We start from the raw sequence: 25,732 nt of genomic DNA on the forward strand, positions 1-25,732 counted from the left end.
TTTTTGCACACAGTCTGTTTATATTGTTGCCATTACCAATGACGATCGTCTTGGTGACCCCTGGTGGTTCAGCGGACCGCAGATTGGAAACCTTTTCGCCGCCTGAAACTAATTTCCTGATTGGCTGAGTGGAGGGAGCTGTGTCACAGAACCTATCTATCTGTCGAGCCTCCTCTCTGCTGTAACTGTTTGTCCGTCAGCCTTTTGACAACTAAAAACTCGCTTTTCTGCTGTGTCCACGTGGATAATCTATCATGGAATTATTAGTTCGGTATCTGGACCGCAGCAATTCAATTTGGTAAGTATTAGTTTTAAGAAACTAGCACTAACACCTGTAAAGGTTGTTTGTTTTCGACATTTTGAAACTAACTTGAATGTTAAATTATTTTAAAATGGTGTTTCTGAAGTTTAATATGTAACCCATGGTTAAACCGGACAAAATGAACATAAAGCCTATTTAAATGACGTAGATGTTGTCTTTCCAAAAACAACAGCACCACTCAGTTAATTATTCCTGACAGGACCAGACAGGTAGTTAAAACAACTAATTTAGCAGGAAAACGGCTGTAAAAGTGTGTATATACAAAAATATCCTTAAAGTTAATTTCCAGCAACTGTAAAAATAAGTAGTACGAGATTTGAACTCTGTCAGGGAGAGCTTGTGGGCAACACATTTAGGAAAATATTGAAAGTGTACTTTCTAACCTAGGCAGCCCCATGAATGCATTCAGTGTACTTGGCAGGCATGCAGTTCTTCCTGTGAAAGTTGGCTATTGCTCAAGTTTATTTCTCATAAAATAACTGCTTTCACTTCTGTTTCTTTTCTTCCGGCCTGCTGTTTCCTGTCCTCTTCATTTCATTTTATTTATTTCATTTTGTCTCACAGCTCTTGCACAACATTGCATGTTGTTTGTCTTTCAGCTCTGTCTCAACCCAAGACATTATCAAAGAGGACACCCTGAGAGATGACCTGAAGTATTACTTTATGAGCCCCTGTGAGAAGTACCGGGCCAGAGGACAGAAACCCTGGAAACTTGTGGTGCAGATTCTGAAAATCGTCATGATCACCACACAAGTATGTACAGTGGGATTAAAGTAGATGAAATAAGATCCACCCATGAAATGCTTCCTCGAGCTGTAATCAAAGGGATGATGTATTGTACATGTTTGACACAGGGTCTTACATAATTTGGGTACGCCTGCTTCTTTTCAAATGACAGATGAAGTAAGTGAATTTACCCATACGTTTGAACATTATGCTTGCACGTAAAGATGACAGTGAAGGGCTCTGTAGTCATCTTTCCTTGTGGCACTAGATTTTCTTTTTTTGTCAGCATTTTACAAACAACCTAATATATAAAAACTAACCAAGAGACCAATTTCTTTATCAACAGATTACTTAAGAGGTAAAATGACAACTTTACGAGGTTCTAGCTACACACTACACTCCATAAATTAGGATTAGTTGAAAGTGCTGCACAGGTTAAACTAGGGGTGGGCCATATGACGATATATATATCGTCATGACGATATTAGGTCTCCACGATATGCTTTTTCAGAGATATCGTATCTGGTGATAAAAAAATAAAAAAATAAACTGATGTGAAAGATATGCTCTAAAGCTGTCTAGTCAGGATTCAGACAGTATTGCACTTCATTTATTGTCTCGGTTGATTCGGTTGGCTTATATTTTATTTTATTTGTGTGCATATGAAACGCTAACCATTCCCATTGAGATCATTAAAACTGTCATTTGAACGGCGATCAAGCCTGAAGCCACAGAGACGGACACGATCCCCTCAAGCCCGCCTTAACCTGCCATCAGGCCCTGGGGCTGATAGATTTTGTAGTCCCCCGATTTAAACAACAAATCAAAGTCATTTATAGCCTCGGCAGGCTCTGTGATCACACACACACACACGCACACCACCACTAATTGAGCACCATGAACAGCAACATATGGCCTCAATGCCAGGAATCAGTAGATGAGAATGATCATTATCTCCGGTGGATTAACACAAACCTAGTTATGTAAAACGATGCACAACACATTTAAACCTGCAGGCTACTGGGAATCAATGAATAGTGCAGCATTGCCTTACCTCTTTAGCAGTGCTTCCGAAAAAGCCTTTATGATGTTCTTAAAATCCATCTCACGAAGAATGTCATGCTCAATTGACATCAGTGTTAGGTTTCCTTTTCCGAGCGCCACTCTCAAACTTTTTCTTCTCCGAAATTTTCTCCTAAACAACCTTCATCTGTCACTCAATCACTCGCAATTTGAATAAGTCACATGTGAAACATAATCTCATTCTGATTGGCTGTTAAGTGGTGCCCACTGACTGTTACGGAGTCATCATTTTTGAGAAAAATCTCTGGAATCCATCGATCTGATTGATTAGCGGAGCAAATGATCAAAATAGTATGGAGGGAAGATATTTTCGTTTGGATTACTGGTCTGGGGGAAGCTCGCGTGTGTGTGTGTGTGTGTATACGTGTGTGTGTTTGTGTATTTTTGCGTTTGTGTGTATTGTGTTTGTTTCCCAGGGAAAACACTCACGAGAAACACCGGCTGTTGTTGTGCCTGCTGTGACGTCAAGTTACTCCGTTCTCCGCTTGTAATTATGCCGTTAAGCTTCAACGCTGTATTTATCATCTGAATTTGCCGAAACAAGTTTAATATTCTGAAAGCCAAGACTTTGTTTATTTGAAATCAGATGAAAACAAACTGTAACGGACCCTGCCGTGTTATCTATGATTACTAGTATACGCCTTACATTCATCATTTCAGCGGAGGGAGGGGAACAGCAGAGTGGCGAGGGAGAGCTGTCTTCTTACCTTTACAAGCTTCAAAAATGTATTCATCGTGTGATTTTGGAAATAAAAGTTTCATATTCTGAAAGCCAAGACTTTGTTTATTTAAAATAAAAAATAAAACACCTGAAATAAAAATAAAAAGATTTCTTTTTTATTGGCTCATGATAGGCCCCCGATCTCCGTAGGCCCCTGGGCTTCAGCCCAGGTCAGCCCGTGCATTAAGGCGGCCCTGGATCCCCTGTCCGGCTAGGGTTGGGGTTAGCTAACACACTCTCACTCCATAATCGTCCAGGAGCGACGTTTGGTCAGTGTCCGTGGCGTGCAGTTGTGCCGCTCCTAGGCTCCTTCAGCTTCATAAAGGGACGCAAATAGCTTTCAACTGATTGCAATGTATTCCCATCTGCGGCGGGATTTGACGCTCATGGAAGCACGGCATTCGTTTGTGTCGGCTGCCCTTAAAGGCAATGTGAGCATCCATTCTCATTGGATAACGGAGAATTGTACACCCGGAAGTAAGTATTCCCCTTACTGTCTATTGATTTTACAGTGATATCTGCACTACTCATCGACTAAAAAACACCAGATTATCCTTGTTAATTACACAACATTGATTGGTTTAAATTGTGTGCAATGCTTTTGTATTTTTCCCCTTCGATTCGGAGAAACAAATATTTTTTCGGAGTAAAGGATGGCAGAAGACACTACACTACCCAGAATCCCCAGCTATCGTTTGGACTACACCATGTGCTCTGTTTGACAAACCCTGTGATAGTCCTCAAGCTCTTTGATTGGAGAGTGTGCTCCGAGCCTCAACAGCACTTGAAATGGGATGGAACCACGGCAGACTGTCCAAAACTGGATTTGAACGGGTCCACCAAAATATCGTGATAATATATTTTTCAATATCGCCCACCCAAACTATTCAAAATCTAAACTATATAAAATACTCCCCAATTGTTCATCTCTGTGACAAGGAGCCACTAGAAATCTGTTTCTGACCAAAATATTCAGCATCTTCCTCAATTTAATTAATTTACAACTGATTATATTGGGGAGATATATATAATAAAAATATTTTGATTAATTAGAAAAATGACTTTGCTACAATTAACTAAATAATCTACAAGCTAGGAAGTACATTTGTGTATGTGATCTTCAAATGCAGGGAAGAAAAGTTCCAAATATGTTTTGTAAATTAAGAACAATGTAACTGACTAAAATATTAAAAAAAGGTATAAATGTAGTTACCTTCATCAAGTATTCACATAAAAACATACATTTTCTCTAAATGTTTCCTCTGTAGCTCATCCTGTTTGGCCTCAACAACCAGCTGGTGGTGTCCTATAAGGAGGAGAACATGATGGCCCTCAAAAACCTCTTCCTGAAGGACTACAGTGGGGTGGATGAGGACGACTACAGTGTTGCTGTTTACAACCAACAACAAGTCTACGACAGCCTGTTTTTTGTCCTGGATCAGGCAAGTTTAACCCCCTCACCTCACACACTCACACTCCCTGCGTTTGCCTCTAGCAGTATCTCTAATATGTCTTAAATGCAGCTGGTGTAGATTTGACTGGGCAATGCACTTCAAATGTATCCCTTTTTGTAGCTTGTTTGCATAGTTTGATAATGTTAGTTCACAGAGAATAATGGCTCTCAGAAATAAGCCTGTGTTCTTGAGGAATCGTGACAATCCTGCATGAAAACGTTTAGAAATGTAAAGATAATCCATACAGGGATAAGACCAACATATATTTCTTATGTTTCATGTAAACCCATAATAACCAGGATAAGATTTTAACTGTGATGTTTATATACATGTAAAAATAAAATTAATGGTGACTGCTATGTTTTATGTAGTTGCCTAATATTTAACCAATAATATGGCAGCTTGTAGCTCATGTAGTCCCCCTGATACAGTTTGTTTTACTGATGCTCATATTTATAGTACAGCCAGTTGGGCCAGCTCTCGGTGGGTCCCATCAGTTACGCTGAGGATGAAGAAGGTAAGCTGCTTCCTCTCATCTTGTGTAAAGAATACTACAAGAGGGGCATCTTGGATCCCTCCGATGAAGCCTTCGATATAGACTCCGAGCTGGAGACAGGTGAGAGAAAACGACTACTTTTTATCTTCCTTTTAAAAATAAACACAATATTTTTCTGCACTTTTTCCTGCAATTTAAATGCAGTTGGACATTTGTATTAAGTCACAGCCCATGAATAAATCCAAACTTGGATCACCTTTTACATTTACAGAAGTTCAAGTAGCAATACTACAGTGTACAAACGATTTTACAGGTTACATTCTAGCATTCCAAATTACATAGAAGTACCCAGGGGCGGACTGGGACTAAAAATCTGCCCTAGAAAGTGCTAGTGAATTGTCCGACCGGCCCACTTCGGTACCGGCTCACCGGGAATTATCCCGGTATTCCCAATGGCCAGTCCGCCCCTGGAAGTACCGATTTGTTAGCAGCAACATATACTTATACAAAATTGTACTTAGATTCAGTACATCACTACATGTAATTAGCCCTCTCCATAACTCTTTGCATGTGTTTTTAAAGGAATATTAATTAAGGACTAAAACATATAATAATTCAGATACATTTTACATTTCAAAGTTTTGCGATCATTGTTACGATAAAAAAGTGATTATTTACTAACTTTATGAGGAAAAAAAACTTTTGAGGAAATAAAAAGTCCCATTTTCTCACCCTGTTCATCTCCTCTCAGTTTGTATGTCACATGATCCAAAGACTGCAAACCAATGGAAAACCCAGAATTCCTCCTTTTTTGATCTGGACTTTTACAGGTATACATCCTGCTCCTATCTCCTATCCCTGTGCTGTATCTATCACAGCTAACACCCACTTACTTTTCATTGATATAATACATTTGACTTCCCCTTTTTCCCAGGCTTGTTGACATCAGAGCAACCTTCCAGCTGAAAGGAATCAACCTGCAGACTGTGCGATCACGGGAGTTACCGGACTGCTACTCCTTCTACGTTACAGTATGGTTCAACCATATTCTCAACTGTATTCTTAAACCATACAAACCACACCAAAAATGAATCCAAGTAGACATTGTACTGCTGTTGAGACCTTTTGCCTACACAACATTTGATGATAGTACAATTTACTTTTACTTTTCTAATCCCTTAATTGGTCTACTTCCCTATGGCCTTGTCCCCTAGATAACATTTGACAACCAGTGTCACAGTGGAAAGGTGAAAATATTCCTGGACATCGACGCTCAGAGCTGTGCGTGCAGAGACTGGAAGATATCTGGCACGGGTAAGGAGTGGATGTCTGTCCTTATGAAGAAATAAAAAAAGATACATTTAAAACAAAAAAAACGGTTTGATAAAGTTTAGTTACAAGTCATCTTACCAAGGGTTAATACAGGTTGGCATACACATGAATATTTGTAATATTTACACTGGCATATTTTAGATTTAACAATGTATATTCAATTAGATAAGATTGATTTACTACAAAATAAGGAGAAATGGTAAATGTTTAAATATCAACAGTGAAAGATGTTCATCTATCGAATCTACAATATATTTATACAGAATTAAAGTTATATGAATTTCGTGTCAATTAATATCGATAGATGTTCCACTGTGGTATGCGGTCTGACTTTTAAATACTTGACTGTACTGTACTAATACTGTATTTTTCTGAAAACATATAAACAGAATAATTTTTCTGCCAAAAAATGAACGTTACTGTTTATTAATATTTAGGCGTTTTCCTGTACACTTGTTGTTATCAGTAATGAGTGTGAGGGAGTTATGTGAAAGATAAACCCTCACACACACGCACACACACATGCACAAACACACACTATGTCTGTGTTTCAGCTCAGAAGAACACACACTATCTGCTGGTGTTTGACGCCTTCGTCATTCTGGTTTGCCTCACATCGGCGGTGCTGTGCACTCGCTCCATCATTCTGGCTGTCAGGTTACTGCAGGTCAGATGTTCGGTCTCACAATATATCAAAACATTTGTATTATCATACAAATAATTAGATTTATATCACCTCGTTTAGTTTTTGATTGCTCTGAACTTGGCTGTTTTTATCCCTTTTTTGTAAAGCCAAAATTCCCAATAAATAAAAACTTGTTTATATTCACATTAACACAACATCCAAATGACTATTTATTTAAAACACCAGACATTGTGTTTTAAATCTTTAAGGGACTTTATTTACATGTGTGTGTTTTCAGAGATTCTCCAGAGTCTTTCATGAGAACTACAATCATAAAGTGTGTGAGGATGACCAGAAGGAGTTTCTGAACGGCTGGTATGTGCTGGTCATCGTCAGCGACCTCTTGGCTATAGTTGGATCCATACTGAAGATGGAAATACAAGCAAAGGTAAATCATGTATTTCTGTCTTATAAATAGGTAATATAGAACCAAAAACTGACTTGGATAACTACAGGTCAAATGTCAAACATAGAACAAGAAGCAAAATATATTACTTTTTCGCACACTGTAAAAATGAAGTTAAGTATAAGATGCAACAAAATCAGGCAAAAAGAAAACATTTCCCCCCTCGAAAGCAGTGAAGCAGTCAGCTTCATAGTAATGTGGCATCACCTTTGCTTGTATGTCCTGTAATTTATATAGCCATTGAAGAATAAAAATCAGGGAGTGTCTGGTGGACTTTGAAATGAAGTGTTTAATGTAGACACTGGCCGTTTCTCAATGTCGAGTAGAGCTGCTGCAGAGCCACTATTTCAAGTATACTACGTCATCGAGTGGCGCCGAAGGACTGTTTAAATGCCCAGCATTGAGAAACGGCCAATAGTAAAGATATTTTTTATTTCAACCTGACTCAGTCATTTTTATAGCCACCATGCAGAGTGTTTGCCTCAAGCCTATTAATGTTACCAATCCCCTTGATGCTGCTTTAGAATAGAATAGAATTGGGAGGGATGACACCCTCTTTAATGCTCACACATGCAGAGCACAGCACACAGTGACATTTGTTCTCTGCTTTTAACCCATCCTAGTACCAGGAGTCTAGTACTTGGAGCAGTGGGCAGCTAGTGTACAGTGCCCAGGGAGCAATGGGAGTGAGGGGGGAAGGGCGATATCTGGTGCCTTGCTCAAGGGCACCACGGCAGGGCAGGAGGTGAACTGGGACCTCTCCAATTAGAAGTCCACACTCCATATTTAGGTCTGGTCGGGGACTTGAACCGGCGACCCTACGGTTCACAGTCCAAGCCCCTACTGACTGAGCCACTGCCGGTGGCTTAACAAGTCAAAATGCATTTTCATTTATTGGTCACTAGGTCAAGTTAACTCAAACAGATAACTTGGAAACAAAACAAAAAACTGGATGACTCCTTGTGCAGGAAATATGTAAACTTAGTTTAGATTTTCACACACAAAATGTCCGTTGTGAGTTATTTGTGTTATAACCAGGGATGATAAAAGCAAAAAAGTCACATAAAACACATCGTACTTTAAGCTCTAATAAAACTTTACCATCAATTATGTGCTTGTTACAGTAAAATCATCTGACCTTATGTACCTTTTCCTGTTACCTGAGGCTATACTGTGTCATTATTCACAAACTACATATTTTACAGGGCTTTACTGATTGTTACAGCAGGACCAATAGCTAAATGATCTCTCAGTGATTTTGTTTTAATCTCCTGTAGAGTCTTACCAGTTATGATGTGTGCAGTATATTTCTGGGAACGTCTACATTATTCGTGTGGGCCGGCGTGATCAGGTACCTGGAATACTTCCAGAAATACAATGTGAGTCTGTAAACCTTTTTTCTCTTAATGCAAGTGGCCTTTCTTCACTGCTAATAAAATGCGTTAACACATTCTTTCACAATCCAAGCATTGCTTAACAATTCATGTTTACTTCCTGTGTGTTTAGGTGTTAATTCTGACCATGACAGCAGCCTTCCCAAAGGTGCTGCGTTTCTGCTGCTGTGCCGGCATGATCTACCTGGGCTACACCTTCTGTGGGTGGATCGTCCTGGGACCATACCATGAGAAGGTAAACTCTATACTGGTCTGTGGCGAGGCCTGAGATTAGAGAAGTGAGTTAGTCATTAGGCTGGGCTGAATCTCTGTACTGGCTTTTATTTACAGAAGTTTGATAGATTAGGGGAACTATTAATGTTCTCTCAGTGTCCTCGCCCCTTCCTGCAGAACTGCTGCAGCCAAAGAAAATAATATTGCATTAGAAGTTTCTAAACATGCAAGTTTTTTTTAAATTGGCTGAAACAGCATACTGTGATTGAATGCATACTTTGCAAATGAACTATAGGTTACTTACGTAACCCCAGGACTCAGAGTAACATGAAGTGAGATGTCTCACTATGGGATGCGCCTCATCGTGGAGCAAACAGAAGCATCAATCTCATTACGCCAATCCTGATTGGCTGGTGATCTTGACGTCAGCGTCAGGGGAAATCACCCCCTATAAGTAGCTTCCTCCACAACGCATGCGTCATTCAAAATAAGCACCTCTTCTCGCTTCACCATAGCAAGGAGGGCCATCTGGTGAGACATCTCACTTCATGTTACTCTGAGGCTGGGGTTACGTAAGTAACCTATAGTTCTCATTCATAACACTCCGTTCGATGTCTCACTATGGGATATTGTAGCACCCGTATTGCCAGACGAGTGTATCTCGAAAATCACCGATCAACCAGAACTTAACAGGTAGAGTCTCGACTCAACAAGGTGCCCAGCACTGCTCGGGCCACGCCTGGAGCGGAGACGTCGAGCCTGTAAAAGTGGACAAAAGTGAGCGGCGAGGACCAGCTCGCCGCTGCACAGATGTCTTGGATGGAAACACCCTTGAACAAAGCCCAGGATGTAGCCAGGCCCCGAGTCGAGTGAGCCCGCAGACCCGAAGATGCTTGCAAATTCTGTCTCGTATAGGCCAAAGCAATTGCCTCCACAATCCAGTGGGAGAGCCGTTGCTTAGTAACAGGCTTACACTTGTGAGGGTTAGCCCAGGACACGAAGAGTTGGTCATTAAGACGAAGCTCTTTTGATCTGTCCATATATGTGTGTAAAGCCTGGACTGGACCCAACAGATCCTGCTGCTGCTCCCCAGAGGAAACCAGCGGCGGAGGAAATGCCTCAATGTCAATTGGGGTACACGAACCAACCACCTTTGGTGTAAAGGCAGGGTTGGGCTTCAACAACACTCTCGTTTGCCCTGGGGCGAACTGAGTGTATGAGGGATGTACAGACAGTGCATGAATATCGCTGACCCACTTGGCGGATGTCAGGGCCAGTAACAGCACTGTCTTGAGTGACAGATGTTTCATGTCAGCTCCTTCCAGGGGTTAAAATGGGGTCATTTTGAGCCCATTTAAAACCACTGCCAGGTCCCATAAGGGCACCAGCGACCTGGAGACAGGGAGGAGCCTGCGAGCTCCCTTCATAAAACGGCAAACCAAAGGATGTTGGCTAGTCTTACCCTCAAAGCCCACATGGCATGCAGCAATAGCAGCCAGGTACACCTTGATCGTGGAGAAAGCTCTGTGTTTATCGATCAAGTCCTGTAGGAATGATAAAATCTTTCTAGGAGAGAGAGGGCCTCTCTCTCCAGAATATGGGTTGACTCTCTCTGGGCTTGTGAAAACAGATAAAGTATAACTGTTTTGAGAAGCCCAGGCAGATGTCGTGAGTATCTCCTGCTGTATGCTCCTGAGAGCCAGCTGAGATGTCACGCTTACAGCTCCAGCCGGCACAGCGCATGCACGTGCCGGTGGTGCCTTTACAGCTCCAGCCAACACTGCGCATGCGCGTGACGGTGGTGCCTTTACAGCTCCAGCCGGCACAGCGCATGTGTGTGACGGTGGAGCCCTTACGACCCCAGCCGGCACTGCGCGTGCGCGTGGCGGTGGTGCCTTCACAGACCCGTCAATAATCCGCCTTTTGAGAGATTCCGTAGCTGCTCTCAAAAGGGGAAGAATTGGCGGGCTGTTTATTGGTTTTATTGATTATCTTTTCATTTTTTTGAGCTGCGCCCTCGGCCTGAAGCCTGGATGCGTCAGCGGCAAATGTTTTATGACAGAGGAATCAATCAGCATGTGACATGTGTTTGTGCGGACTTGAGGATGGTGTTTAGGCATCTCTCGAGGCGGCGGGAACACATTCATGGAGGGGAGAAGGAGGGGCTGTCACGCCGCTCGCTGCTTCTTCCTCGACTGCTGGCCGAAATTCTGGGTTGGCTGTGCCTGAGCTGCAGCCGGAACCGGAGATTTTCTCGGCCAACTTGCCCTTGTCTCCAGCCTGGGCTGGGGACTCGGGTGGGCTGCGACCTCTGCTTGTCCGGTGCTTTAAACCGGGCAGAGTTCGCTTAGGTGAAGGACTGCTGCTGCGAGGGCAGCGGCTGTACCCTTCGAGGGAGGCAGAGGTGGAGTGCCTCGTCCTCCTTCTTCTTCATCTCACACCTCCTTTGTATGGAGGCGAGAGCGGAGCCGAAAATTCCCTCGGGAACGATGGGCATATCCAGCACATCTTCCCTTTCTCGGTCAGGGAGGTTGGTGAGGTTGAGCCATCTCGCTCTTTCCTGCACCACCATGATCCCCATTACTTTGCCCGTGGCCTGGACGGCGCAGCGCTGGACACGGAGGCAAATGTCCGTGACCGCTGCCATCTCGTGGCTGCTCCCGGGTTACCCAACAGGTCCTCGCAGAGCTCCGCTTGGTAGGCGGTTAGCAGCGAGGACACATTCAGGGCCCTGGCGGACAGCGCTGCAGCTTTTATAGGACTTTTCAGTCATTGTGGACTGAAAGCGGTCCGCCTTTGCTGGCAGCGTGGGGTTCCTGCTAGGTGAGGGGCCCACCTTCGGTAGAAGGTGGGCCACCACCAGCGGTTCCATGGGCGGTATGCGGAGCAGGCCGAGCCTCTCCATTCCATCGTAATCCAGGGAGGAGGCACCCTGGATTGGGACCTTGTTGCTGAAGGGCCGGTCTCTCCACGAGAAAAAAACCGGGAGGAGTTGCCTCCCTTTGCCCGCTGTTTGGGGAAGATGCTTCCCCTCGTAGCGGGACCTGGAGGTCTCCTTGGCCATTTCAGGCCATGGAACATTGAGTCTGACCGCAGCGCGTTTGCACACGGCCTGCAGGTCCATGCTCAGACCGGGCGAAGCTGGTGTGCTGTCGCCCGGGAGAGCAGCCCTCGCTCTTGACTTTGAAGCGGACACAATGTTCACATGAGTTGTCGATAGCGCCTCGGGCGTGTTCCAGCCCGAGGCAGGACGAACAGACCTGGTGTGTGTCTGTGCCCTAGATCTTCAACCCTCAGCCGCAGAGTCGAGCCACCGAGTCCCTGACTCCTCTGGTGTGAGGGAGAGGGGCGTCCATCTTTGTCGCCTCGTGGCGTGGAGAGGACCCGCTCTCGACAGGTGGGACGGGAAAAAAGGTATTACCATCTTGTCCTTAATCTGGAGAAAGAGGACGGTGTGGGTCTTTTAATCCAGGAGAATACTGACTGGTGTGGCAGTATGCTCCTCTTTTAATCCTTTTCCCCTCCGTGGGGAAGAGAAAAGAAAAAACGTCCTCGCTACCATGGTGTCGGTAGAGAGGGAGCGAGCTAGCAACAGGTGTGTTGCTAGCTTGAAAAAATCGGACCTACCTTACTTTCTCGTAGAGAAGGGCGAGGTCGATTTTTTTCAAGTACTAACGGCGTTAGTACTACCGTCTTCCTGCGAAGGAATAGCCGGCTAGCGCCCGTCGACCGAAATGGTATTTTGGGTTCAGTCTGTGGACCGTGAAGCTTGCCCGGCTACTGTGAGATGTGCTCTGAAGCGAGAAGAGGTGTTTGAATGACGCATGCGTTGTGGCGCAAGCTACTTATAGGGGGTGATTTCCCCTGACGCTGACGTCAAGATCACCAGCCAATCAGGATTGGCGTAATGAGATTGATGCTTCTGTTTGCTCCGCGATGAGGCGCATCCCATAGTGAGACATCGAACGGAGTGTTATGAATGAGAACTCCAGTTAGTATCCATGGTAATTACACACATGTTCTCACATGTGAGAATCATGCAATACAACAGTGATTTTACCTGTACTGTTTACACATTTTTTTTTTATTTAAAATATTACCAGCTCTACCATGTTTACCCCATTTTTTTTATTTCTGGGATCCTTGAAGGTTTTATCCAAATGTTTTTGCTTTCAGTAACTCGTCAGACTTCTCCCAGGGTTAAATAGCCTTTTCATTGCTGTGTCAACAGTATGTCCTGCAAACTGAGGAATATGAAACAACTGCTTCCCTGTCCTTGAACAGCGACTTGTTTTTAAAGACAGTGATTATACAACCACTAGGTGTCAGTATATGCCTTCTCCAGAAAGAGCAGCCTTCTTCTCTTTGCAACCAAATTGCAAGCACACACAGATATTCAAGTGTTTTGGGGGATTCATATTGCTTTTAATCAGACTGACGTGAGTGTAGAGATGCTGGGAAATAAGTGGAGGAAAATTTCCCTCTACAGGAAACTGGGGATTTCATGATGCAACACTTTATTAGATAGATAGATAGATAGATAGGTATACTTTATTGATCCCAATTTGATCCCAATTTGGGAAAGACTTTAGACAGAAGAAAAGTCATGATAATTAATTAATCGTTAAAGTAATCGTCATGCAATTATGGATTCCCTACATTTTCTGTTTTAAATCACATTAAACTGAATATATATATATTTTTGGGAGTTTTGAATTGCCAAAACAAGACTTTAATACAAATCTTTGAGAAACTGGCTTGGAAAAAAAAATGAACAGATCATATAATAATGAAAATAATTGTTACTAGCAACACTAGTCATGATTAGCATCTTAAACCCCTTAGTGACCACGAAACGATCTAACAACCTTCCCCAAATGGATAATTTTTTGGCAGGTTATTACACACCAACACAATAAGTCTAAGAAATTCTAAAGTTAGAAACTAAAGATATTGTTTTTATGTTGATTGTTTTTGTATGCTACATGGGATCCTAACTTCAGAAAGGGTTTGGATAGGGGAGACGTACAGCTTTAACTTAGTGAACCTAAGTGGGCGATCCTTGGACAACAAGTGCCATCAGGGAAAACATGTGTGTGTTTAGCTGTCCTGTCCCATTAAGATAAATTATTTACGGAAGTCAGAGCAGCAGTGGGCGTCTAAACAAAGTAGTGCTCGTACTGTAGGAGAGACAGATGTGAGATAGGGATATCAGCCGCCTCAGAGCCAAGCGACATCCCACTGACCAAATGGAAATGTGTTTATAATCTGAAACTGAAGTGGAATATTTACTGAAAATAAGTTGTGGACTGATATGAAATGTGCTTATAAGGTCAGGGTCACATACGCTTCATTTATGGACTATAGCTCGGGAAACTTATTGAATAATTAAGCTTTTTTCTTATTATATATCAACAAGTGATGAGAAATGTATTTTAAATGGTGCACAGCATTCAATGGAACCATGTCCAATTCACAAGAAAACGTTATATATCTACTTCCACATACTGTACACTGATGTTTCAGCAGAAGTGAAAGTGACTTGGCTCTCAGTGCCTGCAGTTGACTTAAAACAGGTTTCAGTTCCCCGTTTGCCCATTGTTAGTCAAGTAAGACTTGGTCACGATATTTACACTGCGGTGTCCGGGGACACACCGCACTATAGTGTGCCGTCAGCCCCACCCGGATCCTTGGTGTATTTACTGAAGGAATAAACAGAGGATGTTCTAGGACTTGCCATCCCACACGTCTTCAAGAGCTGCAATCCATACCCTCGCCGTGGGATGTTGTGTTTAGATACTATCACATTCTGGCGAGCTTGGCCTCTCTCATAAAGTTCAGGTGCTCTTATTTAGCCATCAGTCTCTTTGTTTGCCTTTCTGTATTTGTTGTTCCATATTATCAACCGTCATACTTCTGTCTGTCTTCTGCACCTCCTCCTTTGTAAATATGTGTAAGACACTATAGAAAATATGGCATCCCTTAAAGACAATTCATTTGTTATTTAACATGCAAAGATAAACTAAGCCAATACTTACTTTTGCAAAGATACGCGCCCTCTCACTGTACAGTGTGTGCCCTTTAGAAGTAGTGCTGGTGTCGGATGTTACAAGGACTTTTTTAAATGAAAGTATCTTTTTTGTAATCAGATTCTATACAAATAGAAGATGCTTTGACAGTTTTCCTAAACGTTTTTTGTTTAGTCAATCTACAGTCAATAGAAACGTTATACAAATAACATAATGATATGATGACATATTTGACTGCTAATCTACCCATATGTAAACAGTATCTGAAATTATTTCCACATTGACAATCTACACATTTAGAATGCTTTTACAAAAACAGAATAGTATAATAATAACGTATAAAGTAAGACTAAGTTATTTCGATACTTTAAAGGTGGGGTAGGTAATTCACTTTAGAAACACTTTTTGTTGTGTTCCATGGAATGCTCTTAACATCCCGATAGCAATGAATACATTAAATGCTTTGATAATAAATACATTAAAAAATCTGTGGAAGCCGTGGCGCTGTAAAAAGCACGACCAATCATCTGAGCCAGCCCGGCTAAAATAACTGGATGGCCTACCTGCCTGTCAGCCTTCCATCTCGTGCACAAACTTATCTCGTGCCCTCATTGGGCGTTTGTGTGTGTTGGAGGAGGGGCTCTGTAAGGAAGTCTGAAGGAAGGGGCAGATTTTTTTCGGCTGCGTAGTTCAAATTGTAGCGCACTCGAGCTGGTTTCTCCATTCTTACCTACCCTATCTTTAAGTAGTACATTGTAAGTACAATTTTAGGAGTGGACAAAATGAACACAGTTATCTGATATTAGGCATTTGATAACTGATTGCTATTAATTGATTATTAAATTAACTGGCGCAGATTTACTTAAAATGCAGCTATGTCTGCTTATGACCCCTCGTTACACGTTATAAATATCACTGAGTGCTGGCAACCATCCATCCATCCATCCATCCATCTTCTCCCGCTTATCCGTGGTCGGGTCGCGGGGGCAGCAGTTCCAGCAGAGAGCCCCAAACTTTCTTTTCCCTGGCGACATCAACCAGCTCTGACTGGGGGATCCCAAGGCGCTCCCAGGCCAGCGAAGAGATATAATCCCTCCACCTGGTCCTAGGTCTACCCCTTGGTCTCTTCCCAGCTGGACGTGCCTGGAACACCTCCCTAGGGAGGCGCCCAGGTGGCATCCTAACTAGGTGCCCGAACCACCTCAACTGGCTTCTTTCGACGCGAAGGAGGAGCGGCTCAACTCCGAGTCCCTCCCTGATGACCGAACTTCTCACCTTATCTCTAAGGGAGACACCAGCCACCCGGCGGAGGAAACCCATCTCGGCCGCTTGTATCCGCGATCTCGTTCTTTCGGTCATGACCCATCCTTCATGACCATAGGTGAGGGTAGGAACGAAAATGGCCCGGTAGACAGAGAGCTTTGCCTTCCGGCTCAGCTCCCTTTTCGTCACAACGGTGCGGTAAAGCGACTGCAATACCGCTCCCGCTGCTCCGATTCTCCGGCCCATCTCACGCTCCATTGATCCCTCACTCGAGAACAAGACCCCGAGATACTTGAACTCCTTCACTTGGGGTAAGGACTCATTCCCTACTTGGAGTGGACAGTCCATCGGTTTCCTGCTGAGAACCATGGCCTCAGATTTGGAGGTGCTGATCCTCATCCCAGCCGCTTCACACTCGGTTGCGAACCGATCCAGTGAGTGCTGAAGGTCGCAGACCGATGAAGCCATCAGAACCACATCATCTGCAAAAAGCAGTGGTGCAATCCTTAGTCCACCGAACTGCAGACCCCCCCCCCCACGACTACGCCTCGAAATCCGATCCATGTATATTACAAACAGGATTGGTGACAAAGCGCAGCCCTGGCGGAGGCCAACCCTCACCGGAAACGGGTCCGACTTACTGCCGAGGACCCGGACACAGCTCTCGCTTTGGGAGTACAGAGATTGGATGGCCCTGAGTAGAGACCCCCTCACCCCATACTCCCGCAGCACCTCCCACAGTAACTCCCTGGGAACCCGGTCATACGCCTTCTCCAAGTCTACAAAACACATGTAGACCGGATAAGCGTACTCCCAGGCCCCCTCCAGGATCCTTGCGAGAGTAAAAAGCTGATCCGTCGTTCCACGACCAGGACGGAATCCGCATTGTTCCTCCTCAATCTGAGGTTCGACAATCGGCCTGACCCTCCTTTCGAGTACCTTGGAGTAAACTTTCCCGGGGAGGCTGAGTAGTGTGATGCCTCTGTAATTGGCACACACCCTCTGATCCCCCTTTTTGAAAAGGGGGACCACCACCCCGGTCTGCCACTCCTTCGGTACCATTTCCGACTTCCACGCAACGTTGATGAGACGTGTCAACCATGACAGTCCCTCAACACCCAGAGCCTTCAGCATTTCCGGGCGGATCTCATCCACCCCCGGGGCTTTGCCACTGTGGAGTTGTTTGACGACCTCAGTGACCTCCCCCCGGGAGATTGGCGTTGATCCCCCGTCATACTCCAGCTCTGCCTCTAACATAGAGGGCGGAGTTGTCGGGTTCAGGAGTTCCTCAAAGTGTTCCTTCCAACGTCCCAACACTCCATCAGTTGAGGTCAACAACGTCCCATCCTTACTGTACACAGCTTGGATGGTTCCCTGCTTCCCCCTCCTGAGGTGTCGGACAGTTTTCCAGAACAACTTTGGTGCCGCCCGAAAGTCCTTCTCCATGTCTTCTCCGAACTTCTCCCACACCCGCTGCTTTGCCTCGGCCACGGATGAGGCTGCTGCCCTTCGGGCCTGTCGGTACCTTGCAACTGCTTCGGGAGTCCCCCGGGATAACAAATCCCTGAAGGCCTCCTTCTTCAGTCGGACGGCTTCCCTGACCACCGGTGTCCACCAGGAGGTTCGAGGGTTACCGCCCCTTGAGGCACCTAAGACCTTGAGACCACAGCTCCCCACCGCGGCTTCGGCAATAGAGGCTTTGAACACCGACCACTCTGGTTCAATGTCCCCAACCTCCACAGGAATGCCCGAAAAGCTCCGCCGGAGGTGTGAGTTGAAGGCCTCCTGAACTTGGGCCTCCTCCAGACGTTCCCAGTTCACCCGAACTACACGTTTGGGCTTACCAGGTCTATCCAGAGGCTTCCCCCGCCACTCGACCCAACTCACCACCAGATGGTGATCAGTTGACAACTCCGCCCCTCTCTTTACCCGAGTGTCCAAAACATACGGCCTCAGGTCCGATGATACGATAACGAAATCGATCATGGACCTTCTGCCTAGGGTGCTCTGGTACCACGTACACTTATGAGCATCCTTATGTTCGAACATGGTGTTTGTTATGGCCAATCCATGACTAGCACAGAAGTCCAGTAACAAACCACCACTCCGGTTCAGATCAGGGGGGCCGTTCCTCCCAATCACGCCCCTCCAAGTGTCTCCATCATTGCCCACATGTGCGTTGAAGTCTCCCAGCAAGACTAAGGAGTCCCCTTCAGGAGCCCCATACAGGACTCTTTCCAGGGTCTCCAAGAAGGCCGAATACTCTGAACTGCTGTTGGGTGCATAAGCACACACAACAGTCAGAGTTTTCCCCCCCATAACCCGCAGGCGTAGGGAGGCGACCCTCTCGTCCACTGGGGTAAACTCCAACAACGAAGCACCTAACCGGGGACTTGTGAGTATCCCCACACCCGCCCGGCGCCTCACACCTTGAGCAACTCCGGAGAAGAATAGAGTCCAACCCCTATCCAGAAGTAAGGTTCCAGAGCCGACGCTGTGCGTAGAGGTGAGCCCAACCAGATCCAACTGGTACCGCTCCACCTCCCGCACAAGCTCCGGCTCCTTCCCCCCCAGAGAGGTGACGTTCCACGTCCCCAAAGCCAGCTTCTGCCGCCCGGGTCTGGTCCGTCGAGACCCTCCGCTTTCACTGCCACCCGTCTGGCAGCGCACCCGACCCCATCGATGTTTCCCGTAGGTGGTGGGCCCGCGGGACAGAGAAGCGGAGGTGTTGCCCACGTTGCCTTTTCGGGCTGGGCCCGGCCGGGCTCCGTGGCAAGCCCGGCCACCAGACGCTCGCCGACGAGTCCTCCTTCTAGGCCTGGCTCCAGAAGGGGACCCCGGGCTTCCTCCGGGCCGGGTATCCTCACTTCTTGTTTTTCCTTTCATGAGGTCTTTTGAACCAATCTTAGTCTGGCCCCTTGCCTGAGACCAATTTGCCATGGGAGACCCTACCAGGAACACAAGGTTCCAGACAACACAGCCCCCAGGTTCATCAGGGCACACAAACCTCTCTACCACGGTAAGGTGCTGGTTCTTCAGAGAGGGCAACCATATCTTATCTATTATATCCAGTAATTTAATATCAATAATCAGAGATTTTACTTTATTTTGGTGTACGAGAAATATATACAGTATGTCTTTGTTTTGCTTTCTTGTTCATATCAGAACTTTTCAGATTGTCACTGTGCTTGTGTTCACTATACTTCCCAGCTTTCCTAAAGTCCAACCCATGTCCCCTCTTCCTCTTCTGTAGTTTGAGAGCCTGAGTCGTGTTGCAGAGTGTCTCTTCTCCCTGTTGAACGGCGACGACATGTTCACCACCTTCGCCCAGCTGAAGGACAAGAACTCTCTGGTGTGGCTATTCAGCCGAGCGTACCTCTACTCCTTCATCTCCCTGTTCATCTACATGGTGCTGTCGCTCTTCATCGCCCTCATCACCGACTCCTACGAGACCATCAAGGTGCTTTGGTTTTGGTGAAAAATGCGACACTCTATAAATTCAACATCGAATCTCTTTACAACTCCTGAATTGCCCCACGGGGATTAATAAAGATCCATCTTATCTTATCTTATCTCCAAAGGGTGTTCAGTAACAGGAAAGTTGTAAGAAATATTTCTATTATCATCCTAATGTAGCCTAGGGCTGCACGACATTGGAAAAAACTGACATTGCGATTTTTTTCCCCACTGCGATTGCGATATGAAAACATACAGGAATTGAAGAAAAGACCGTTTTTTTCCCCCCGCAAACCATCCTTTCTTGAACTTTAATGCTATACAATTGTTTTTTTTTATCTATATTTAACCGGGTGAAGGATTTTAGTCATGGACGTCTGGATCTTAAGTTATCAGAGCAACAAGCTGAGCTAGCTCGGTTAGCAGCGCCAAACTGCCCTGGAGAAACACATGAAACTACTTTATTCAGTGTTTTTACCTTTAATCACCGGGTCCGTTTGCTTTTGAGATTTGATTGTGATTGGTGGTTTCCTGTCACTCACTCAAGTACCCCTGACATGAGAGCCGCGCAAGTTTTCCTTTTGTAGCAAGCAGCAAAATAATTGTAACATGACGTGTTTGAGTTAATTTGCCTACTTAATATCGCAAGTCCTAAAAAACAAACAAAAAAAACCCGATGTGAATATCGCGATTATCGTCACGACACGATATATCGTGCAGCCTTAATGTAGCCTGTAAAAAAACAAAACAATATGCACTTATAGCTGAACACTTATTTGATTAATTTAAGATTAATAGTTAAAAAAAAAAAATCTGAAATCTCCCATGTAACAATTGTGTACAAAATGTTTCTTGACTAACATTTCTTTTTTTATCTTAATGATCCATTCTTTAAATAGTCTTGATTTACTTAAATGTAGTTTGAAAAAAAATCTGCTTCTATGCAATTTGAATGCATTGTGTATTCACTATTTGCATTTCTTTGTGTTTTCACCCACAGAGCTTTCAAAAGAACGGGTTCCCATTGACGGACCTGCAGAAGTTCCTCGGAGAGCAGAAAGATGTTCCTGTTTCAGAGGAGAGCAGTCAGACAGACGTTCATGTCCAAAATTCAGCCTTCTGCTGCTGCCGAAGGTATGATACTGTTTGAACTCATTAGTAAGCTGTCCCAGTATTTACTCTTCATTCACACACTCTGCTGCGCACCTCTATTCACATCTGGAAGCTAAACTGTGCAAACATGACGCCACATCACTAACACATGAGCGATTTTTTTGTTTTAAATGCCTTGCTCAAGGTGTCTTTTTCCTCTTGTGTTGTTATATATTAGAAGATTACTTGGGGTTTAATCTGACAACCTGCTCTGTAAATTCTCCCTTAAGGATTTTGTCCTGTCAAACAAGGGTTTTGTTTCTAAATTATTATAACTTTTATTTCTTTGATCTGTTTTTAAAAGTGTTTCCCTGTTGTTATTACCCACTGCTGGAAACATTTCAAATCTGTCCAATTCATTATTGGATATTGATGTGAAAGATGTACTGCTGCAAATAATCATTATTCTTGTTTGATCATTAAAGAATGACAATCATATTTTCCAGTCCAATGTCATGTCCAAAACCCAAAGACATTCAGTCAAATAAACTGGGAAAAAAAGAGAAGAACAACAGATCCTCTTGGTTTGGGAAGCTGCATCTATTGTTTGTCATTAGTCAGTATTCATTATCAAAAGAGTTTTCTCCTTTCAATTAACTAATTATATAATCCACTGATGTGTTTCTATTTCAGTAAGTTACTTTAAACAAATGTGGAGGCATTACACATATGGTAACATTTCTGATTTGTTTGCTTTGCTAACAACTTGTTGCTACAGCAAGGCATCGTACTTGTCTATATGTCCTCGTTTTCTGCTCATTCTTTTTCTATGATCCAATCTCTATCATCAACAGGCAGCAGACTGGAGTTTCCTCCACGCTGTGGTTTGGCTCGGGCTGACGTGGTCTGAGAGCAATGAAATTAGTGGTGGGAGCTATGCAGACACACCCAGTGATGGGCTGATTACAGAGAAACTGAGGCTGTGCACTGGGAAGAACCCCCCCCCCCCCCCCTCCCTCTCACCCCCTCTAGCCATCCTTGCTGTTTTGCCTCCCACATAAACAGGCCATGGTCAACACTCAGTTGAGACTCAACCAATCGAAGCAGAGTAGTTTTGTAAAGAACTGTGGTTAGTTGAGAGTAATTGGATTAGACCGTGATGCTCGAGTTGTCTTTAGATTTGCAATATTGTATGTTGTGATGGCTCTGGTGTGCGTGTGTATGTGGTTTTAATTTGAAGAAAGATGTGAAAGCGCATTCGTCATCACTTCTTATTCTCATTTTGTAATCAGAGCACGTTTCTTAAAAGTATTTCCTAACATGTCTGGATATTGAGTTGCATCGCTCACACTTTATTTCTCCATGTCCATTTCGAAGCTGTGGCATTAAATGTACACGCAACGTGACCCTTGTTGAATAGTCTTCGCTTCCTCTTTAACCTGTCTGTTGCTACAAAGATTAAAAGTGAAAAAGCTCAAACAGCACATAATCAGACTGCGGTGTCTTGGTTGGACTTTGGTTCTGCATTTATTTTATTTTATTCGTAAAATAAATGTTAGCTTTTTAACATATTTAATTTCCCTGTTTAGGTATCAGGGAAATGCTTAACTGTAACGGAACAGATTTGTACAGCATCCTGATTGTTAAGCTACTATTTTTTTCTGCAAATCAGAGCCACAAATGTTTGAGAAATATGTTAAATGATATGAGTGGAAAAGAACTGAAAAATAGTACACTTTTTCTTTGCCTTTTCTTACAGTCTGTTATGTCACTTTCAGTGCTCTTCCATCATTATTGTTTTGTTAGACAATGCAATCTATCCTGTATGCTTTCCGGCAGTGTTTAAGGAAGTTAAGTCTAAGTTACAAGGCCATTAAAATTGTGCAAGTAATGCAAGACGGACAATTGAACATGTATCTTGTCTGTGGAGATAAAGCAGCCAGTGGCCTTTTTAGAGGTAGCTAACTTAAAGGAACATTAAGGGCTAATCTTGTCAAGTTACACAGATTCTGTAAGTGCAGTCATTTGCAGCCTCTAAACTGACCAAATGTCATTATTATTTGCATCTTTGTCTCTCAGTGCTTACCAAAATTAGATCAGCGTTCTCAGCTAACATGTTAATGTCTTACTGGATGAAATTTCATCTACACGTACTTACTGTTATCTTCATCTACAACAAGCGATCTTGTTAGGAAAGCAAGTTGAGGAGTAAGAGTCCCCCTTTAGTTGGATTAAAAACTTTTTTTATTTGCGATATATATAAAGCAAGCTAATCAGTGAAATAATATATTGAGGCTCAAGACTCTTGTGAATGAAATCTAAAGTTATATCCTTGTCGCTACCTGTCATCATAACAAACACTGAAATGGCTAGTCAGATCTGCACACAAATATTCTCCTGATCTATGTCCTGAATACATCTGCTTCAGTTTATCTCTGTGTGTTACACGGCATGTTACAGCAAAGAGTAGATATTATGTGTGACTAAGGTAGTGCAATGATGTGCATGGAAGTATAGAGTAGCAAAGAGTCAGCTTCGCTTTCCAAGGGTAGGATTAAACATTTATCTGTGAAATACATTCACATCTGCATCAGTTTGTGATATACTGAGTCTGAGACTTGGTCCGGTAACTAAGCAGTACAATGTGCTGCTTATGGCAGATCATAAAGATGAAGGCAAAAACATGTCTAATCGTTTGCAGATTTGATAAAGAAGAGACATGTTTAATGCCTTGAAAGCAAAAAACACAAGATAGTGTTTTGAACTAATGCTGAAAAGACTGTCGTTTTCAAGTGACAAGTGCGTGTTTTGGGGGATTTATTCTCAGAATGGGTACAATCACCAAAGACCATAAAGGTCATTTGTACTTGTAGTTGCTCCTATTGACCAAAACCGTAGAACTATGAGGTTTTTCTAAGAATTTACCCTTTTTAGTTAAGACTAGATCCTAAGTTATTCACACAGCATCTTAGACCTTGAGATTTACGATTATGAAACACCTTCTGTCTTTTAAAGTCTCTCTTCCTACTTTTCTCTGTGTTGCTCTCAGGATTAACCTTAACTGAGATTAGTTAAAACTAGGTTGAGAGTAGTCCCAGTTTATTTTTGATTACGGCCCCAGAAATCCAGACCTTATCCTGCATCTTTTTGTTGTGTCTCAGTGAGTCAGGGGCAAACCTGTATAAAGGTGGAAGCCCAGAGAATAAAGAGCAGTTGTTGTGCTGGTATGAATCATAGGAGTAACCTGTGATAATCTGTATCGGGGTTATCACAACAACACCTTAATAATGTAGCAACAGTTATTTTCACCAGTCTGAACAAGCAGATGTGGGTCTGAATCTAACTTCCTCCTGACGTTTATTTGTGATGTAACACTTACATATTTAATTTCAATGTCCCAATAGTCCATCCATCCATCCATCCATCCATCCATCCATCCATCCATCTTCTCCCGCTTATCCGTGGTCGGGTCGCGGGGGTAGCAGTTCCAGCAGAGAGCCCCAAACTTTCTTTTCCCTGGCCACATCAACCAGCTCTGACTGGGGGGTCCCAAGGTGCTCCCAGGCCAGCGAAGAGATATAATCCCTCCACCTGGTCCTAGGTCTGCCCCTTGGTCTCTTCCCAGCTGGACGTGCCTGGAACACCTCCCTAGGGAGGCGCCCAGGTGGCATCCTAACTAGGTGCCCGAACCACCTCAACTGGCTTCTTTCGACGCGAAGGAGGAGCGGCTCAACTCCGAGTCCCTCCCGGATGACCGAACTTCTCACCTTATCTCTAAGGGAGACACCAGCCACCCTGCGGAGAAAACCCATCTCGGCCGCTTATATCCGCGATCTCGTTCTTTCGGTCATGACCCATCCTTCATGACCATAGGTGAGGGTAGGAACGAAAATGGCTCGGTAGACAGAGAGCTTTGCCTTCTGGCTCAGCTCCCTTTTCGTCACAACGGTGCGGTAAAGCGACTGCAGTACCGCTCCCGCTGCTCCGATTCTCCGGCCCATCTCACGCTCCATTGTTCCCTCACTCGAGAACAAGACCCCGAGATACTTGAACTCCTTCACTTGGGGTAAGGACTCATTCCCTACTTGGAGTGGACACTAGTCCATCGGTTTCCTGCTGAGAACCATGGCCTCAGATTTGGAGGTGCTGATCCTCATCCCAGCCGCTTCACACTCTGTTGCGAACCGATCCAGTGAGTGCTGAAGGTCGCAGACCGATGAAGCCATTAGAACCACATCATCTGCAAAAAGCAGTGGTGCAATCCTTAGTCCACCGAACTGCAGACCCCCTCCCCCATGACTACGCCTCGAAATCTGTCCCAATAGTGTAACTCTTAAAAAAACAAAACAACTGTTCTTAGATATTTGATGAAATGAAGCACTCGTATTACCAAAAATTACCACGTACTTTGGTGTTGATTAGACATTTGAAGTCTCATTCTTCTTTTGGTATGTTGTATTTGCAGAGTTCCTGAAGGTGATGATGTCGTACTGATCAGCTGACAGCTGTCCAATCTCCCAGAGGACACGGATCACGCAGGAGGAGGAGGAGGAGGAGGCTGGGAACAGGACGTCTGAAACTGACTTCTACATCAACAATCCCATTGCAAAATCCTTGAAGATTGTAGAGTTACTGATTCTGAGAAGTGCAATATCAAACGCCTAACGAGTTCCATCTCTTTAACATGAAACTGAAACTTCAGAGCTGGAACTTGTAACAATAAGGTTTCATAACAGTGTCTGTTGAAGTTCAGGATTCTGTTGAGAAGTTTACTGGACGTTTTGTAGGTCTGTTCATGCATTTAGTACTGGATTCAGTGTTTTCTGAACCAAACTGTGGCTGCAACTCTGGAGCTAAGCAACGAGATGCATTGATGTTTGTAATTTATTTGTCATGTGTTGGAGTAAAGATTGCAGTAAAGCTTCTCTTTCCATTTGTCCATTGGTAGATTATGAATGCAGTCTTTGCTGCTAGTTTGCACATTCAGCTTTTTTAAATGTATAATATGAGCAAAGACAGGACATCAAATGTAATTGAATTACTTACATGGTCAATATAAT

At 44.0% G+C, this 25,732-nt stretch overlaps 1 protein-coding gene across 1 annotated transcript; it reads left to right on the forward strand.

Moving 5' to 3' along the window:
- Window positions 1-122: 122 nt before the first annotated feature.
- On the forward strand, window positions 123-25,596 carry mcoln2 (mucolipin TRP cation channel 2). The gene is made up of 14 exons (XM_034081101.2): window positions 123-298; window positions 922-1,075; window positions 4,121-4,294; window positions 4,766-4,922; window positions 5,554-5,632; window positions 5,737-5,833; window positions 6,017-6,116; window positions 6,689-6,801; window positions 7,058-7,207; window positions 8,503-8,604; window positions 8,732-8,854; window positions 19,378-19,584; window positions 20,581-20,714; window positions 25,138-25,596. The coding sequence occupies exons 1-14, from the start codon at window positions 255-257 to the stop codon at window positions 25,172-25,174; spliced, it is 1,671 nt and encodes a 556-aa protein (XP_033936992.1). The 5' UTR covers window positions 123-254; the 3' UTR covers window positions 25,175-25,596.
- Window positions 25,597-25,732: the final 136 nt, after the last annotated feature.

Source organism: Pseudochaenichthys georgianus, chromosome 4, assembly GCF_902827115.2.
Source record: "Pseudochaenichthys georgianus chromosome 4, fPseGeo1.2, whole genome shotgun sequence".
In the NCBI taxonomy this organism is placed as follows: domain Eukaryota; kingdom Metazoa; phylum Chordata; class Actinopteri; order Perciformes; family Channichthyidae; genus Pseudochaenichthys; species Pseudochaenichthys georgianus.

Coding starts and splice junctions, on each gene's coding strand:
- mcoln2 (XM_034081101.2), top strand. CDS start 255: ATGGAATTATTAGTTCGGTATCTGGACCGCAGCAATTCAATTTG. Junction 5,834..6,016: donor GCTACTCCTTCTACGTTACA/GTATGGTTCAAC, acceptor CTTGTCCCCTAG/ATAACATTTGACAACCAGTG. Junction 8,605..8,731: donor AATACTTCCAGAAATACAAT/GTGAGTCTGTAA, acceptor CTGTGTGTTTAG/GTGTTAATTCTGACCATGAC.